The sequence below is a fragment of the Danio rerio genome, chromosome 10, assembly GCF_049306965.1.
Source record: "Danio rerio strain Tuebingen ecotype United States chromosome 10, GRCz12tu, whole genome shotgun sequence".
NCBI lineage: Eukaryota > Metazoa > Chordata > Actinopteri > Cypriniformes > Danionidae > Danio > Danio rerio.
In genome coordinates this window covers 32,104,497-32,124,830 of record NC_133185.1, presented here as the reverse complement: position 1 = coordinate 32,124,830, position 20,334 = coordinate 32,104,497, and the positions used below count along the sequence as shown (strand labels likewise).

General features: G+C 40.1%; 1 protein-coding gene across 47 annotated transcripts in view; it reads left to right on the top strand.

The window, feature by feature from the left end:
- The window catches only part of auts2a (activator of transcription and developmental regulator AUTS2 a), a 761,138-nt gene that overhangs the window by 732,578 nt on the left and 8,226 nt on the right, over positions 1 to 20,334 (top strand). For 14 of the 47 annotated variants that reach the window (XM_073914868.1, XM_073914858.1, XM_073914859.1 and 11 more), the window contains 5 exons: positions 14,160 to 14,697; positions 15,508 to 15,782; positions 15,934 to 16,172; positions 17,673 to 17,717; positions 19,990 to 20,085. In XM_073914868.1, the coding sequence (XP_073770969.1) occupies positions 14,160 to 14,697; positions 15,508 to 15,782; positions 15,934 to 16,172; positions 17,673 to 17,717; positions 19,990 to 20,085 (1,193 nt within the window). Of the gene's footprint in view, positions 1 to 2,787; positions 2,896 to 14,159; positions 14,698 to 15,504; positions 15,783 to 15,933; positions 16,173 to 17,672; positions 17,718 to 19,989; positions 20,086 to 20,334 lie in introns of those variants that run through there. The other 33 variants (XM_073914863.1, XM_073914855.1, XM_073914860.1 and 30 more) reach the window with 7 other exon arrangements.

The following is a 20,334-nucleotide window of genomic DNA, read 5'->3' as shown; positions in this document are numbered from 1 at the left end:
GAAGTGTGAAATGTTTCATTTTATCACCGTTGGTTCCATTTATGAGAGATTCCACACCCGGGCCCTGGTTTCATAAGCTCTATGAAGAGGTGTCCCATTCGCAGGATTGTCACCATCTGTTCCAGATTACATTACTCTAAAAAGAAGCTGTTTGAATTCAGTTTTAAATGACTGTCTTTATCCCATGCATCAAGTTTTATTCAAGCAGTGACATCCTAAACCAGATATTTCAGTTTGGGCCTCAGTGCTTGGGCTTATGGGACACTAGAAAAGCAAACAACTCAGCCTGCTGAGGGCTGCTGCTTAGATTAGATACAACAAAAACACACGCAAATGCACTGGATTCTGACACTGCCTAACAACATGTACTCTGGAGATTCATGCACATGGGAGATTCTGCTTCCCCTTAGCCTCAGACATGATATATGATTCTACCCTCAGCCAGTGGCAAGTATGTGTGTGTCAGTGTGTCCGTCTGTGCCGTGGCCCCCTCTGAGAGTGTAGCCCCTCACAGAGACGGCTTTGTTCTAATAGTAACTCAACCCAAGGTCTAGCAGGGTCTGAGGGGGTCCTGGGTTGCCCAATGACTCTCTCAACCACTGTTGGGCTGAAGAGTGTGTTGAGAGACTCCCGAGGCAGCCGGCTGTTTTGGCTGCCCTTACTACTTCAAATAAACGCATGGAGACGTGTAGAACACACACGCAGAATACTTCACCGGCCTTGTGTCACTCACTTCATCCCCCGATTTTCCTAGATCAACATGAGAATGGCCATTGATTTTAAAAGGAAGAATTTGTTTATGCATAGCAGGAAGGGGAGGGGGAAGATCCTAACAAGTAAATTAGGGAAAAGAAACAGACTTTGCTTTGGATTCTGGAGTTTTTGGCAACAGGTCGAGCCAAAGGATTGGTTTACGGCCATGCCCTAGGAAGGATGAGTTTCCAGGTGGCTCAGTCCTAACACCCCTTAGGCATACACTCACACACACAAACACACACACACTCAAACAGCATGTGTGTCTCTAATCCCAAACTTACTGAAACATGAGCCTTGGGTAATGAGAGAGCTTTACACACACATACAGGCTGTGTGAGCTGGTAAGTGCCAGTTTTGGTGGGTTGTTGGAGGGCTTATGTTTCCAGAGATCTCAGTGAAGGGCAGCACTCTGTCCCCTGTGTCACACATTCAGAGAGGCGGAGAGGCACTGAGTGCAATTTCTGCCCAGTTTCAACAGATTAAAACATTCAGCTGTGAAACCTGAGTGAGAGAGGATAAAACTAGAGGACTGATAGAAGTCCCTGAGGGAGACAACACTAATAGTGATCTAAATAGGGCGAATTCAGTTAAGGCTGACTATACTTCTGCGTCAAGTGCATGCATAAGGTCCATCGCAGCCTTTGCGCAGTGGTATAGCCCTCGCCATGGCTGAAACTGATGCGCACCTCTCAAAAGATGTAACTACACATCGCAACAACGCATAGTGCAAGCTCTGTCATGATCGGCTTGGTAGTGCTGACGAGTGTGGGGGGTGCTGAGAGCCACTTGAACCCGTTGTAGCGAGTGTTTACAAGTGTAGAGTCCTGTGAAGGAGTTCCAGATGAAAACCGTTGTTTTATGTTTACCTTTTTATTAAAGTTGTTACACGTCCGCTGGTTCCCGCCTCAGAATGGGAGAGTTTTAGCTACTTGTACATTAAGCTAGTGTTCAGAAAAAACAAAACACCAGCGAAGAAACTCGACATAGGAACATAAAAACCTACTGCCAGCTAGCGTTTTGGAAGTGTAATCGCAGAGCAAAACAAACAGCACGCAGAAGTATACAGTAAATGCACTACAACTCGCAAGACATACGCCATGGGTCACGACTATCACTCGACGCAGAAGTATAAATCAGCCTTGAGTGACAAAGTGTTAACATTGTAGCAAATGCAGCCACGCACTTATAAATATGCACACAAAACACATTTAATACAGTAGCATGTCTGATGTATTGGAAACTATTTTGAGTTTTTTTTTTAAATATATTTAAATAATTAATATGTATTAATGTTTTCTTAAACTATATGAAGAAATTAAATATATGTCTTTTTATTTCTTCATTTCTTATACAAAGAAATTAGATTAAATTATATTTTAAGCAGGCCATTATATATATATATATATATATTTACATGAATTTAAAATGGGGCAAACTATTTCATAATAAAATATGATCAGAAATATAGAATATACTCTACATGTAATGTTTACATAATTATTCAATTATCAATAATTTGTACCGTCAAGTACAGTTATTTATACAAAGCAAGAAGTAATGTGACATTTTTTTATTTTCTGAGCTCTTTTTAATTAATAGCCAAAAATATTTTCAGTTACAGATACACTTAATTAAATTATATAGTTTTTAATGTATATAAAGAAATAAATTCAAACAAAAAAAATTATAAAAATATAACTTTAAAAATGTTTACGTTGTTGGTGTGTTTAGTTTAGTTTTTTAAATTGTAATATTCTGGTTTGTAGAGTTAACCCACATTTAAATAACGTCTAGGATTTCTTTCACTTGTTGTTTCAAGCACCACTAATTTTGCTGTGTTTTAATGTCCAGCATCATTTTGTGCAACCAGTGGGGTTGTTATGAGTCTCTGTAGGTTATGTCAGTCTAACTGTTCTTTGCAGCAAGTCAGGTTCATCCCTCTCTCCAGCAATAGCTGTTAGCCTGCTGTCTTCAAAGCACACTCACACTGATCTCCACTTCCTTAAACACTATGGTACAGCCCAGTGGGTTAAACCACTCACCGCTGGCGCCAAATGAAGCTGTGTGTAATTCCACCTCTGCATAGGACACTAGTTAAATGGCAGGACAAAACAGAAATCACAAGGAACTGCTAGATGGGTAGGTGTGCGTGTGTCTTCTATTTTGATGCAGTGTTTAGATCAAGTTCATTAGGTCATGAATCCCTGAAATAGCAGCGAAGAGATAAGATGATGTAAAGACCGTAACTCCGTTCCATTCAGTTACTGACACTAAACAGGTGTCTTGTAATCCTTTTTGTGGAATAAGCAGGGTGTAGATGTCAGTTATGGCGTGCTTGCCATCTGCTTGTGGAAGTGTGTTTGTACTTTGAATGCTGTGACTGCAACAGGATCTCACCACAACTGTCTCATTTTTTACAGTGGGCATCTGTTCGGCATAATGATCTTGTGTCTTCTATTAAAATCTTTGATGACTACAAGGTCACATGGAGACTAACAGTTCAGGTTTGCTTTCTTAGTGGACGTTTGCTTGCATGGCTGTAAGTGCTTACAGTCAAACCCACATCTACCCACAGCATTAGTTAGCTGATTTTCAAAAAGAGGTGAAATGGTTATTTAGCAGAGATTTTTGTAAGTATTTGTTTAGATGCATTTTAAACGTTTATATACATAGTTTGTTTCATAAACTTGAAATGGGGAGTAAATCTTGTGTGGTAAGTAAAATTGACATTCATACCATTGGCCTGACAGCAAGTGTTCCGCTCAAATAGCAAGGTGTAGTGTGTTGACAGACAGAAGTCTGACTCCCTCATCAGCTCTTTCTGTCTTCAGTAAGCGTGTAAGTCATCTCACAGACTGAATGAGCTGCTGGTGTTTTGTCTATGTTTCAGCATGTTTACATCAGTGTTCACTGTCACTGCAGCTGCTCTTTGAACAGCTGTATCATCTGCGCTTCACAATTTACATACAAAACAATAGAGAGATCTAAATTGTGGACACTGTGTGTCACTTTTAAAATGGCATTAACATTGGCAAAATATTACATTATGGCTGCAGATCTTGATGATCAAATCCAATTTTGTGACTAAATTTGATTTCTTGACGACCTGTTTCCATCATCTTTAAACAGGACTTACACTGCACACGGCAAAGACACAATGACTAGAAAAAAAAAGAGCAGGCGCTGACTGACAGCTGATAATAAAAGAGTGCTCTTTTCTCCATTCCTTTATTTAATCTGTTTGCAGGGTTTCGTGTTTTTTTTTTTCAACTTTTCAACAAATTGTTTTACTATAGTTTATGACAGAAAAGTTCTCATTTGCCCATCTTCTTTTAATCTAGGCTTTTTAAAACCAGTAGGCATTTTAATGTCATTTCCATTGTGTGATTTATGCATGTAACGTATGCAACAGTTTTAGTTTATTTTATTTGTTTAGGTGGCGGATGTTGCGCTCGCTAACTCTCTCACTCTCTCTCTCTCTCTCTCTATCTCTCTCTCTCTCTCTCGTTAGAATCCTTAAATAATTGTGCAACATGACAATATAAAAGCTTTTTAGTGCTCGTGTGTGAGATTTAAGGTTTGGGTAAAAGTGTCAGAGTTGACTTCATTCGATACAGTTTTTAATAATGTGCAACTTGCATTGATAGGTTAAAATCTGATCTACCCACTTACACTGCAGACACAAGGACACAGATCCAATTCATTCATTCATTCATTTTCGGCTTAGTCCCTTTATTAATCTGGGGTCGCCACAGCAGAATGAACCGCCAACTTATCCAGCATATGTTTTACGCAGCGGATGCCCTTCCAGTTGCAACCCATCACTGGGAACACCCATACACTCAATCACACACAATCACTACTGACAATTTAGCCTACACAATTCAGCTGTACTGCATGCCTTTGGACTGTAGGGGAAACCGGAGCACCCAGAGGAAAGCCACGTGAATGCAGGGAGAACATGCAAACTCCACACAGAACGCCAACTGACCCAGCCGAGGCTCGAACCAGCGACCTTCTTGCTATGAGGCGACAGCACTATCTACTGTGCCACCGCGTCGCCAGATTCGATTCATATTGAATAAATTTCCACTTATGAATAATTATTCCACTTAAATTTCCACTTATTCATATTAAATAAATTTAAACTTTCCACTTAACAAGGCCTGAATCTAATTTAAGTAAATCGGAATCCATGTTATTTTTTCTTGCTTACACATACATGGGCCATATGCGATCTGTGCCTCATGGGAGAAAAGATTAAGAACTGGGCTACTTGAACCATGCAGTGTAGATGCACTATGTGACTGTGTTTGCAATCCGTAACACAATTTACCTCCATAATGTGTTGTAAAATTCTTACAGTTCACATTGATGATGTCAGATCAAGTTTTCTATCACAAAACTATTTGGCTACAGGGCTCAACAATAAGGACTGCCCGGTGGCCCAGGGCCAGTGTGAGAGACACTTGGGACAGTAGATTGGATCATTACTGGCCCGATTGGGACAGTGCTGCCTTGTCAGTCACTAACATTTAATTTGTCTGTGACTATTTGTCAATTGCGTGCATTTAAAGCTTGTGCTTTTAAGTCTTTAAATGCTACCTTCTCTGTAATGTCGTAAACAACATATTGCTTTCTGATTCGTCTTATATGCTATTACCATGCTATTTTTTTTTTTTTTGTTACCTGGTAACAACCAGTACAGCGTAGAAACAGCAACATGTCAGCAACATCAAATTATAAGGCTAAACGAAAATGTCTGTCTCTAGCATCTTGGAAGTAGACATTTACATGGAAACAACACGATAAAATAAAAATTTAGTGATGTTATGTATAGTTTGCTGTCAGTTTGACAAGTCAGCAAGCTTTTGTTAAATAATTTCAAACTGCAATAAAATACCTCCACATTTTCCATACTGCTGTTTTTTGTTTGCATAACACTTATATTTACAATTGTTTTTTAAGTATTGAAATTCTAGATTTACAGACTTTATTTTTGACACATTATTTAAAATATGTGGCTAAAAAATAGCTATTAACTTACCTTTTTTTTTTTTTTTGGTGGGGCCAGTGAAAATTTTGGTAGGGCAAGTAAAAATCTAAACCACTTGCCCGATCGGACCAGTAGAAAAAATCCTTAGCGTTGAACCCTGGGCTATTGGTTGACATCATTTAATACCTCATGAGGCCTGAGTGATGTCACTTGTCTGTACTTTTATCCCTCAGCCAGGGTAAATCAGAGTCAAATTAAAATTGTGTTCTACACCAACTAAGGTCTCTTTTCTTGAGCAACTAAATAAACGGCATTAGCACCCCTGTGGTTGTGTGTGTGTTTTGGTGGTTTACAAAGACAGTTTTTTTTTTTTAAATAATGACTTGAGTATGACAGTGGTATTCCATCACAATGGTTTACAAGGACATGCATGATATCCTTGTCATTCAAAACACTTAAGAATCATACTTAAATTGAGTCTTTTGACATTCAAATTTTGCCACAGGTTTCCTGTGAGGGTTGGGTTTAGGGGCGGGATGGGATAGGGCCATATAATATGCACTGTGTGTGGGTCTGACAGATTCCCAGTTGTTGTCAGAGCATTCTCTGGTTTCAATGTGTGCACATGATCTCAGTCCTCAGGGATATATAAAGATTTGTTCTCAGAGGGATCAACACTGTCCTCACCATGGACGAAATCTATACTTTTGCCAGAGTCCACCAGTCTCACACACATACACATAGACTAACTCCTTAACATACCGTGACATGTAGATCTGGCATTGGCCCCATGATCAGAGATAAAGGTTGAGAAGCACACTCAGGATGTATTTCTCTATTGGGCAGCATAGGCATGTATTTAATTGACTAGACTACTAAAAAAGATGTAATATCTCACAAACATTCACATGGGCGCTAAAAACAACTGTTCAACGGAGACAAAAAGGAAATGAATAACAACAGCTGGAGCTTGCCAGCTTGGAGCAGAAACAGTGAAAAGTGATGTGCGATGAAGTGAATGAGGTGTGTGTGAGAATGAGCTGACAGTAATGTGTTTGTGAGGGTGGAATGGGTAGTAGTAGTTGTGTGTGTGTGTTCTCGGGGCCCCGGGGAGCAGTGTGTCTGTCACAAGTGCTTAGAAAAACATCTCTGTGTTAATCACAGTAATTACAGCAGATTGACCAGCTTTAAACAGCAGCAGTTACCACCTTAGCCATCTGTGGGAGATGAACCCTCACACATCCACTGTGCTGAACAATCGCACAGATTCACACACGTCCATAAAAGCAACAAACACAGCACAAGGTGTTGAGTGCAGAGTGAATTGTGACACTAAATGGCCGGCCAACATAAACACCCAGACATCTGCTGCCATGTTTGCTCAGTCTCTTCAAAAATGTCCAATGTATGCTCAGAATGGCATCTCGGGCTTAGTTTGTTTGTGTCTTGTGATTCTGTATGTCAGTGGATTTCCTCTTTTAGATTATCGCTGACATGGTAAAGTATGCATGATCTCACATGATAATCATGAGGCTCCTCTATTAACAAACGTTCGCTGATTGGACCATAACGCAGGTCTGTATTTGTCACTGTACAGCTACTCTCTTATTCTATCTGTGATGGGATTCAAAATGATTTTTGAAGAACAGAAGCATTTACAGCCTCATTTAATGCTGTTAGGACAGAGTTCCCGTGTGTTTGCAGTATGAGCTCACTTTGATACTGCATGCGTAATGAAGACTCCTGGCTCAGCAGCCTGCCTGAGTGTATGTTATTTCAGCCCAAAGGTTAAGAGGCGGATTGGTCTGTCTGTCATTACAGTGATTGATTTATAGCTGTGAGCTCAGCTCAATTAGGAACCAGGGCTGATCTCTTTCTATGATAGTGTAAATAAATATCTCTGATTTAGTTGCAGACATTGAAGATACACTGTTAACCACAACCAGCTTCCTACAACATCATTCAAAAACGTGAAACTCGGAATGGCCAAAATTTAATTAGACACAAAAAAATTCTTTATTTTTATCTTTGTTTTGTTTGCTGCTGATTTGCTACATGTGTAGGAATTGGTATATGGTATAATTAGGCCCACCCGAAATCTGCATGCACAGAATACCGCAGATTTCTAACCCATCATTAATTCTGTTTATTTACTTGAGTAAATGTGTGTAAATCTATATTAATTCACTTTTTAAATTAATTACAGTAATATTATTGACTAATGTGAAAATGTTCATCTGATTTATGTACAATGCAGTTTGTACAGTATTATTTTCTGTCTTTTACTAGATATATTATATGAGAGACTTGCTTTACTTTCGAAATAAAGTGAATCTATTTGGATTTGTATTTTAAACATTAAATAAAAGTTAAAAAGATATTATTTATTTATTTCACATATTAAGATTTTAGTTATGATACTTCCAAAATATTTCCGCAGAAATCCACAGATTTTTACCAAAATTCTCTGCAGAAACCACAAAAAACTTGTGCAGATTCCGTCTGGCCATAAGTATAATTGATATTTGGTTATGGTTGTTTTCAATCTCGTGGTTCTGATGACGTGCAAAATTCAAATGGATGGCAAGAAGTAAAAAACTGAATGGGAGACTTGGAGGAATGTCTGTATTTTTGCAATTTATATCATATTTCAAAGGAGCTATAAATAGAAAATAGTCACATATGTTGGGCTTGATCCTTATATCATGAAGAGTGCTGAGTTTTCTACTGAACTAAAGTATATTTGCCTGTCATCGAGCTATTATGCTACATGAAAAAATAAATACTATAGTGTTTGGTAACATACAATAGGTAAAGACTTGAATTTAACTGTCGTAGTAATTATATTGTTACTGTGGTACGGCACAACTGTAGTAGTAAACAAATTATTCAGGAGGCTGCAGTTTTCTATGCTATAATTATAGACCATCATAATGCACCACAGTTTATACTAAGGTTACAGTATTTATTAGTATTCAGTAGCATTCATTAACAAAGAGTTGTACACATTATACACTTTACTATGTGGTTCAAAAACATGTTTATTATAAATTACTATAGTTTTCCCCCATGCCGATATCTTTCAGATATCACAAAATAACAAATGAAAGCATACAAAAGCGCAGACGCATATTTTACATTATTATTTATATGTATTTTTTTAAAGGGGGAAAAGTGCTCCACAGAAAATAAATGTCTAGTTTTATTGCAAGGGTTGCATTTGTTTTTTGTTCAGTAGATGAACTCACATTCACACTGCTGCTGCGCATATAGACGCGTTGTTCATTCCACCAAAACACCAGTACAGACTTGGATTGCAAAACAAGACAGAGATTTCATTGCAGCGATTACATGCAGGGTACGTTATTTATTCTCCTGGATTTTGTGTAAGTGTGGTGGTGTTTGTATTTGATTGTTATATAACACATAGCTAGGCCTGTATATTATCTTTATTGGTGCTGTCAATGAATTATTGTATTCAAAAACAGTTTCTACAAATGGATGTCTCAAATGAATGTTTATTACATGGCGCTTTTTCTTCCGTTTTCAGACAGTTTTTTTTTTACTTTCTACCCTTTATGACCAAAAACATTTGGAAGTCTATAAAAGCTGTTTGGCATTTATTATTTTGGTTATTTTAAACAATTATAAACAACACTAAACATAAACATTCTGATGTTCTGATAGTGATTCCTATAGAAGAACTTCTTCCTGTCCTTCATCTGAGTCTCGCACGTCATCAATGATATCATGTGAAAACAACCTATTGGATAATGTGGGTGCCTTTGTTTGTGTGTTGTGTGCTTGCATGTGTGTACATTACAGATGTGGCCACTGTCATGCTGAGATGAGTTTGTCAGAACCTCAGTCATGGCCTTCTCTCTCCTAACCCTCAGTTTATATTTAAAGCCATAATATATCAGCTGTCTTGTGTGTGTGCACGCTGGGAGTTTATTTTTATTGCATCACCAGCTGCCATGTGCTCAAATAGATGTTTTAATGTTGATTGCATAATGTGCTGTTCTTTTAAATGGTCCCATTAACAGGTTTGGGTTTTTCAAACACCTGTTCTGGACACCTAGCACAGGTGTACTCTGTTACTGTAGTTTAAGTGTATCAGATGCTGATTCAGCAGCTTCTCATTGCATTATGAATTTATGCTCAATGCTGATATGTCTGTGGTGTTTACTGTGGAATTAGAAGAGATTGTGTCATTGATGGAACTTGAGCAACTTCATAAACAGTAAGGATAACTCATTGCTGTGGTCATTCCTGGGTCTGATCCGAATAAAGTTGCTAATCTGTGTTGCGGTTGTAGCTGAAACATGAGGATCTGAGACTTTGTTTGTTGCGACTTCATTGTTTCAGCTACGGCTTTGTAGCTGCCCTCTAAGGTACTTACATCATCTTTCTGTAAAGCCCCCTGTCCTCTCTTCTGCTCCAAGTGATCACAAATAGCCATGTCTAAGCTCTTACCAGCGGGCTGAAGTCTCAGCTCAGCTGATTTGACAGCAAAACGGCCGTCAGGCGGAGAAGACGTGCAGGCCTGTCAGTTACAATGAAGGGAAGAGTTTAACACAGGCCTGGGGGCACTGAAGGAAGGCCCCTTAACCCCAGACTTCATCTCTAGCTTGACAGGAGTATGTGGGGCTATTTCAGGGCGGAAGGGATGTAGAAGTGTCAGGATGCCTGAAGCCTAGTGTAACAGCATGACTGGCATTTGCCAAAAGGATCAGCTATCAGCACATACCACCCAGGAAGGTCCTGTAAGTATCGTGGTAGTATTACTATGATTACAAATGACAATGCGTAAACTTATTTAGTTTTAATTACTTTAACTTAAAGTTCTCTATGGAGTTCTTTTACCTAATGCAGAATTACACAGTTTAAAATCGAGTAACGACTGGGTCGTCTAGATGACGAGTCAATTAATGCATTTTAAGGCCCTTGAAAAGGCCTAGCATTAAATGCAGTGAGCATTTAATGCTCTAATAATTAGTGTATAGAAACAGCTTCCTCAAATCAATGCATCTAAATGAAATCCATCTCTCTCTCACACACACACTCTCTCTCTCTCTCTCTCTTTCTCTCTCTGTTTCTCTCTCTCTCTCTCTCTCTCTCTCTCATTCTTGCCTGGGCTTTGGTTCTTTTCCATTGTAAAAAAATTAAGACTGGTAAACAGTGCATTTTCCAGTGATACCTCATTTTTACATACCAATTTTTGGTTTAAATTGAGATGTTTGTTCTTTGTTGTACAAAATGGCTCTATTGAGACTTTTGGGTTTTAAATTAGTCTGGTCAAATTTGTTAGAGATCCTGTAAGCTGTTAGGCTTATGCTCCAATATAACAGCCTTATATTGGAGTAATTTCACAAGTATTAGGAATCAGTTCTAGGTTCAGTTAACTAATATAAAGCTTAATTAACAAAAAATCTGTATTGCGAGCTGAACGAAAATGAATAAGATTTCTATAATATGAAGGAGGAACTCTGGTACAATTTAAGCCCGATTCCAATTCTATTTTGGTACCCCTAAGAAATGGAACACCACTGCAACAGCAAACGTCATCATATGTCATTGTAATCACTTGCTTCATATGAGATTGACAATGGCGACTGCTGTAGTTATTCCAGTTGTGTTATTTTTTGGTAATTATCTTTAGGAAATCACTGAAGGCATATATAATGTTATCATAACCATACAATGTGCCAATAAGATTATAACTGTACTGTGCATTTACACTGTGGCCTTAATCGTCAACGTAAACCCACAAAAACAACATTAACATTATAGCAGACACTGTAAAAGCTCATTCCCAGCCACTAGACTTTTCTGACAGTGGATTTGAGTGTTATCGTGTAACAGAATGTGAAATTATGTTCTGGGACTACTATACAGGAGTTATTATCAGGCATTAGTGAAATTTAGCAGTTTTTTTTTAGCATTTTTTTTAAAAAGCATGACAGTAAAAAACAAACACCATTATGAATGTATTTATATATATATATATATATATATATATATATATATATATATATATATATATATATATTTTTTTTTTTTTTTTTTTTTTTTTTTTATTTGTTTGTTGTAGAAATTCTTAACAATGACAAAAAATACTAACTTGTGCATATCCTTACTTTTGCTCCTTACATGCTGTTGTTGTAGTTGGTTTGTTCTGGGAAATTTTCACACCCCTTGGTTTCGAGTGTTTCGATTGGGACACCATTGCCCCTTTACTTGAACGTGCAAAACAAAGGGGTAGGGAAAGGAAAGGGCTGAGGGGTGGAATTTGGATTGGGCCTTAGTTTGTGTGAACATTAAGGATGTGACTGCAATTGATTAAATAATTGTGAAATATCTGTTGTGTTCGGTGTGCTCTCATAAACACATTTTATGTATAAGGTCTCTGAGTTCTGTCTGTGGTTTTCTAGCCGCTGTATATGCTGTGTTCTTGCAGACTGGACTCACCTCGGGATAATGAGCTGTGCTGCTGTCTGCTGGGACCTCACCCATGCACACTGCTCCAGGAGCCTTGTAGACCTTAATCCTGCTGAAAAACACATACACATACATAAGCAGTGTGTGACCAGATGAGAACTTTTCAAAGTCCGCCTCCCGGTCTGTTCTACCATCTTAATAAACATCCTCCTCCACGGCTGCCATTTGGAATAAAAATCACCTCTCTTCACTCTTTTCGTTGAGGCGAGAGAAAGCTGCATTTATTTGTTTCCAGGGATCAAGGAGACTTGACAAATTAACTCCCCAGGGAGGAGAAACACACATCTCTTTCGCTCCCTGCCCGGCCCTAGAGTCTTCATTACGGGAAGAATAAGCAGTGTTTTCACTCTTCGTCTTGTTTTTTTTAGGCATGTTAGTACATTGAGAGAGTCGCTCCAGGGAGGAGCAGCAGAGATCTCTGTGGTTCAGCCTTTTAGAAGAGCTTTGGATATTTTCCATCAAAAGTCTCTACAGGAAGGCCACGGAGCAGGAAAAAGAGATGGGCACACTTTTGTGTGTCTAGTAAAGAGAGCATGTCCATCCTTACATGTCATGTCAGATGTTGACGGCCTACTGAAGCTACGTAATCTGAAGGGAACTCATTTATAAAAGCCCTCATTCTGACACAAACAACTGTGAACGGCTTTTCTTTGAATGCTGTTAGCCTTCTCTGCCTTAAATCCAGTTATTCAGGCAGGATAAAGGGTGACTTATTGCACCCTCTGGACTGCTTGTTTCTGAGCTGGGAGGCTGATCTGCCCTTGTTTGTTAAAGTGTGCTTAGAGTGCCAGAGCCGGAGGGTATTGTGAGCTTTCACAGGTCAAATGAGGTTGCCTGCCTCTCATTTCAATGGGGATGTTTTTTGGGGGGAATACACATCGGAATGATTGATCTTTGTGTGTGTGCATTTCGTTTGTTCTTTCACATGCGTGTATATGCATTAATATTAGTGTTTGTGCTTATGTGTGTCTTGCCTTCCCCCAATGTCATGTGGCAGATGTTTGACACAAACCCATTCCCCAGGGGAGCCTTGTACTCCCAGATTATTGATCTTCATCTGGTAGAGTGCTGCAGGCTGGACTGACCTTTAATGACTGCATCACACACACTACCTCTCAGCTGCACACTGGGACCTAATGCTTTGAGCTGGGCCCCATGGGTCGCTGCATTGGGAGGCCCCTAGGCCCATGAGAGAGGAATCATCAGTCCGTAGGGGTTCTGTTCCAACAGGATCCCCAAAGCCTTTGAGATTCAAGCTCAATCAGCATCCCTAGCTGCAGGCTAAGAAGAGGCTTGGCTGGGTGTGAGGAGATGGAAACACAGAGGGGTGTGGTTTCCTCTGAGACATAGAGACAGGAGTTAATCAGAGTTGCATATGCACTGTGATCCCCCATGAGCCTTTGGTCCCAGAGAATACACTGAATCTAGCTTGAAAGCCTCTCTATTTCTTCCTTTCTCTTTCTGCCTATTTATTGGAGTGCATTATGTACATATAAAAAAGCTAATATCATATAATATGAATGTTTATTATACATTTTTTGGCAGTGTGATGGTTGTTTTCTTTGGAAATTTCCCTGATAAAAGACATTAAGCCATCCACATGACCTCACATGTTATTGGCTTATTAGACTTCTAATTGTTGTTACTGTATGATGTTGCTCTCATGATTTCAGTTTAAGTGTTTTAGAGCTGGTAGTGCACTATTACAAATTTATTCAATCAAGTAATAAAATAAAAAAACACAATGCAATCATTTTTTAAATGTGAAATATTATACTGTGGCACACCACTTTTTCTTGCACATCATCATCTTGCACATTAATCATGTTCCATTCTGTATTAAATCAAATGTTGATCTGCACATGAGGTTTCTAAAAAGTGCTTTGTTGTTCTTTTGTCTCTACAGTTCCAGATTTTAGTGTTGACACACTCTCCACCAATGCCAGCCAGGAGCTGCGAGGCCTGGGCATTCCCAAGGTGTCAGGCCTAGAGCGCAGTCAAGAGAAGAGCCAGGAGACTTCCCGGGAAATCTCCTCGGCCACCCCCCCACTGGTGCCCACTTCCCATCCCAAACCTCCCCTCCCCGCCCCTCTTCATCTCCAGCCACCCCCTTCCAGCAGGGGGTTACCCTTGCCCTCGAGGCCAGCTCAAACCCAGAACCCTTGCCCAGAGCGCACACTAAGGCCACTGTCACCCCCTATTGCTCTGCCTCAATCCCAGGGTCAGGAGCTCTCTCAGGCACCCCCACATCAGTCTCAGCACCCACCTGAATCACCATCTCACCCAAAGCCACCTCGAACCCCAAGTATCTACCACCACCCCCCATCGCCAGCGCTACCAGCCCAGCAGAACCCTACGCAACCCGTGCAGCACAGGCCACCCTCACGCTGTCACCAGCGTCCAATTTCAGCCTACAGTGGCAGCCTTACGCTCAACGGCCTGAGGTGAGTGTGCACCAAATGAGTGTATTGTAAAAGCACAGCAAGAAGTTTCTGTTACAATCCAGATGTGTTGTTTGATGATTGAGTAGAGCCTCAGCTATTAAATCCTATTATACAACAGCAACGTTTCTGTTTTAGAATGTAAAATATATCAGTCCGCCAGTAAAGATGAGGCACAAATCCCTACATGTTTGTGTGTTTGAGTGTGTGCGCCTTACAGCACCGCAAAGAGAACCCCAGCTGAGAGATTAGACGGTTTGATTCGTTCCCCTCCCACGTCGATGCTGCTGCTGCCTTGTAGCTGGCGGCGGCTTGTAGATAACATTTCCTCTTCTCGACTCAGACACCCCAGTATCCCGCAGAGAAGCAGATCTTCCCCTCCCTCCTCTTGCCCTTCCCTGCCGTCCTTTAGATTTGTTGTGTAGTCCACTCAGTGCGGTATATTGCCAGTGGACTGCTGATGATAATTATATTTTGTGTTATTCTGTGTGCGCAGCTTTTAATATGAATATAATTAGCATTTAAATGATTACTCGGCCTGTAAAAGAGCTCTTTGTTAGATTGCGTATGACTCTGATAAATACTTTAGCATGTGTGGCTGGGAAATTCCTCCAGGAATAACACATTCTTTAGTGTATGCACACTTTCCAGGTTTCTGAAACTATATCCTTTTCTAAGTTTATAGCAGACACTCCCCACTCTTTGAGCAATTTAATGAACAAAGGAGTTTTGATATTAAAGTTTGGAAAGGGAGTTATTTTTAATGCAGGTGCATTTTTTCACAATCATTTATTTTCTCTTTGTTCACAGCAGTAGTCGAAGCAGCACTCCGGGGAAGCCTCCGGGCCCATCTCCAGCCCCTCATCTGCACCATCACCAACCTGCCCCCACTGGGGCATCAGCCTCATTCCCCCTGCCCCTTTCAGCGAACCCTACAGCTTCACACACCTTCCCCCCCTCCCTGCCATCCTCCACTCTTCCTCATCACACCAATATGTTTGCGTCGCCTGCTGCTCTGCCTCCACCTCCTCCTCTCACCTCAAACACTCTGCCGGTCCCCGGACATCCAGCTGGGAGTGCCTACTCAGGTACCAGTCACCACCTAAACTGCTACTATAGGGTCTCTATTACATGGTCTCTGTTATATTTTATATGAGAAGTTTAATGATGCACACTGCTAAATAAAAAAGTTTGCAATGGTATGTGTCTTAAAAACAAACCTCTTTTTCCTTCACCCAGAACAAGACATTCTCCGGCAGGAATTAAACACTCGTTTCCTGGCATCTCAGAGTGCTGATCGTGGGGCATCACTGGGTCCCCCTCCATACTTGCGGACTGAGTTCCACCAGCATCAGCACCAGCATCAGCATCAGCACCAGCACACACACCAACACACACACCAGCACACCTTCACCCCTTTCCCCCACGCCATCATGCCCACGCCTGCACCGCCCATGGTGCGTACCCCAGCCAGAAATGTGAGGATAAGTGGAACACAACTCTAAAAAACTATATATATATAAAATGATAAACATTGTGGTGATGGATGCTATCCACTTTATTTTTGACACAAAGTCAGTCAAAACTGAATGGTAACTGCAAAATGATATTTATTAACATATTTCATTATCATAAACACCGATTTGTTGCAAGAAGTTTTACAGTTTTTTGTTCTTTTTCTAGTTTTGTCAGTAGGTACTAAAGTAGTCTTGTACAATTAATGTTAATTACTGACTTTCATGTTGAGAAATAAGGTGGATATGCCTGAGTAGTTGTTAAAAAATGATGCACACATGGAAATCAAATGCATGTATACAAGTTACAGGATTCCCACCATCGTGGAAATTCATCTGGTGAACATTTTAATGAAGCATTCGGACATTTCATAAATGAGTCAGGGCATTCTGAATCCATTAATGAAGCATTCAGACATTTCATTAATGATTAATAGAATCTCTCAAAAAATTCATCAAAACAATTTGTATTCTCATCATGGCATTATATAGGACTGAACAAAATGAAAGTCATTGGCTTAAAAATGGTGGGAGCACTGTACAGAACTGAATTCACGCATGTGCATTATATTAGCTAGAGAATTAAAATTTGTGTACAGTACAGTATGCTGATTCAGTAATCACTGGAAGCCATGGCAGTGGTATGCTCACTCAATTGTAACCATGTGTTTCTCTCTTGCCATTATGTGGCTTTGTTGAAAAACTGCTGTTTTTCCTCTGCCATGGTTCTCCACATTCTGTTCTCTGCCCTGATTTGAGAATTGGCAGTCAGAGCCACTGGCAATACATTTTTGTTCCAGCCAAGTCTTGAGAACTTAATACTAGTTTATTCATTCCCAATTTAATGACAACATTTTGGTCTGATGGAGTTTGGACTGTGGGCTTTTGGTTGGCAGACAGCAGAGCTGATTAGTGAGTTGAGGCTTCATACAGACACTCCCACACAGCTCGACAGTAACTACAGTGCCCACAGAGGCTTAAAAGCAGCTTTTGAACTATGCCAGACTCAAAGACCTCTGAGAATGGTGCTCTGTTAGCTAATGAGAATATAAAACTAGTTTGAGAGCTACATTGTTTACTCACGAATGGGAAACAGTCTCTTTGGATTCAGATTAGACCACTCAAACCCCATTAAATGAACTGTTTATGGGACTATTTTTAGACAGCTGAATGGCTTCTACTTGACCACTAACAGAATTGCTGAGTAATACACATTAACAAGAGGAAGGCCTTGTCATAATTCACTGTAAATTGAAAAAGCGTCAGCCTGGACGGGGCTAGCGAGAGTCATGCAGGGTGCTAACATTCATTAATCAGGGCAGAGACCATTTTACTGCCAACCAAACACTTTTCTGGAGAGCATATTAAAGCATTTGGTGTTTGCTTTGAGCCTCGTGGCTCCACATGAGATTTGTCAGGAGTAAATTGTTGTGTACTGAGCTCTATTTCTTCTTTCCTCCACAGTTCGAAAAATACCCCACTAAAGTCGACCCATTCTACAGGCACAGCGTGAGTCTCTGTCATGTTTTTGTCAGTTGCTATGATGTCTTTTTTTCTCGCCTAGCTTGGTAATTTTTATTCCGTGTCCATCATTTACATCATGTAAATGTCTAGAGCAAATGGGGATGTGCTGAAAACGGCTTATGGTGTTTTTTAACATGTAGCCAAAAAAACATTACTGCATAATAAATGCAAACATTTTCATTATAACATTTACATTTTGTTTAGCAGATTGGCCACGAGACAGTGCATCCGGAAAGTATTCATAGTGCTTCACTTTCCCACAATTTTTGTTACAACTTTATTGCAAAATGGATTCAATTCCTTTATTTCCCCAACATTCTACACACAATACCCCATAATGACAATGTGAAAAAAGAGTTTTGAAATTCTTGCAAATTTATTTTTAAAAAAACCCTGAAAAACACATGTACAGAAGTATTCACAGCCTTTGATCAAAACTTTGTTGATGCACCTTTGGCACCAATTACAGCCTCAAGTTGTTTTTTTAATATGATGCCACAAGCTTGGCACAAGGTCTTGGCTCTGGCTAGGCCACTCAAGGACATTCCCAGAGTTGTTGTGAAGCCACTCCATTGAAATTTTGGCTTTGTGTGCTTTGGGTCATTGTCCAGCTGGAAGATAAACCGTCGCCCCAGTCTGAGGTCTCTATACATTGCTGTATTCATCTTTCCCTCTTTCTTGACTAGTCTTCCAGTTCCTGCTGCCGAAAAATGTTCGGTATTAGCCTGGTGATGAGAGCTGCTTGGTTTTCTCCAAACATAACGCCTGGCATTCACTCCAAAGAGTTAAATTTTAGTCTCATCAGACCAGAGAATTTAGTTTCTTTTGCTCTGAGAGTCTTTCAGATGCCTTTTGAAAAATTCCAGGCAGGAAGTGTCTTCCGTCTGGCCACTCTACCATACAGGCCTGATTGCTGGATTGCTGCACAGATGGTTGTCCTTCTGTAAGGTTCTCCTCTCTCCACAGAAGAACGCTGGAGCTCAGTGACAATGACCATCGGGTTATTGATCACCGCCCTGAATAAGGCCCTTCTCCCTGATCAATCAGCTTAGATGGCCGGTCAGCTCTAGGAAGTGTCCTGGTGGTTTCAAACACCTTCCACTTACGGATGATGGAGGCCACTGTGCTCATTGGAACTTTCAGAGCAGCAGAAATTTTTCTATAACCTTCCCCAGCCTTGTGACTCGAGACAATTCCTTTGTCTTCATGCTTGGTTTGTGCTTTGACATGCACTGTCAACCGTCGGACCTCGTATAGACTGGTGTATGCCTTTTCAAATTATGTCCAATCAACTGAATTTACCACAGGTGAACTCCAATTAAGCTGCTGAAACATCTCAAGAATGATCAGTGGAAACAGAATGTACCTGAGCTCAATTCACGGCAAAGGCTGTGAACACTTGTGTACATGTGATTTTTCAGCTTTTTTATTTTTAAGAAATTTGCAACAATTTCAAAAAAAATCTTTTTTCACATTGTCATTATGGGGTATTGTGTGTAGAATTTTGAGGAAATAAATCAATTTAATCCATTTTGGAATAATGCTGTAACATAAAAAAATGTGGAAAAAGTAAATCGATGTGTATACTTTCTGGATGCACTGTATGTTTTGTTGAAATGCCTCGCTGGATACTACAGAGTTCATGTTAAACATAAAACGTGTTTCATTCTACCTGCCTGTCCAACAGGTTGATGCAAATTTAATTTATTTGATCTCTGCCCTTCAATTACAGACTCACCATTTAGCAATGATTCATTTCTGACACCCACCCGTGCACACACACACACACACACACAGACATACACTACAGTAATTACATGCATTATGCAGTGTATTGCGATAATAACAGTCATTGCTATGAGAGCAGGTTTCTAGAGTGACCCATATTGTGAATTCATCTCACCGTTAATCTTTGTTGAATGTCACAACAGCCGCAGGTCAGATGAAGGTTGTATCATTGAACGCAGCAGAATAGATGTTTTGTAGTCTCATTCTTTCATTTATCCATTCACAGAAAGAACAAAAATGAAATATGATTCAATAGTTTTATATGCTGTGTGTTTTCATGTGTGACACTTTATATGATACAGTTTGTAATGAAGAGGGCTGTTTAAATGTCAGCAGCTGATCTTGCGTAGTTGTTAGTTTGTACAGGAACCTGCAGGCTCCGGTCTCACTGTATAACTGTAAACAGCTGACACGATCAAACAAGAACCTCCTGGAGTAACCGTGTCTTGTATCCTTTTTCTTTTCTCAGCTGTTCCACTCTTACCCCCCAGCGGTGTCTGGCATTCCGCCCGTCATCCCACCAACGGGGCCCTTCGGATCTCTGCAGGGAGCGTTCCAGCCCAAGGTATCACCATATCAAACACTAAAAGTCGAAGATCTCCCAAAACTAACCTCCTGTGCTGTTCTGAGTGTACTTGTGCACACATTGAACAGATCTGGCTAAATATAAACAGAGCTCAGGTCTGTTTCTTCTGTGATTTCATGTATAGGTACAGTATCTGTAGTGAATACTGAATCAGTTTCCATGGCCATGTTCCCCAGTTAGCTATATACTCTAGAGTGGGTCAGAGATGAGGCTGGATGGTTTTCTATC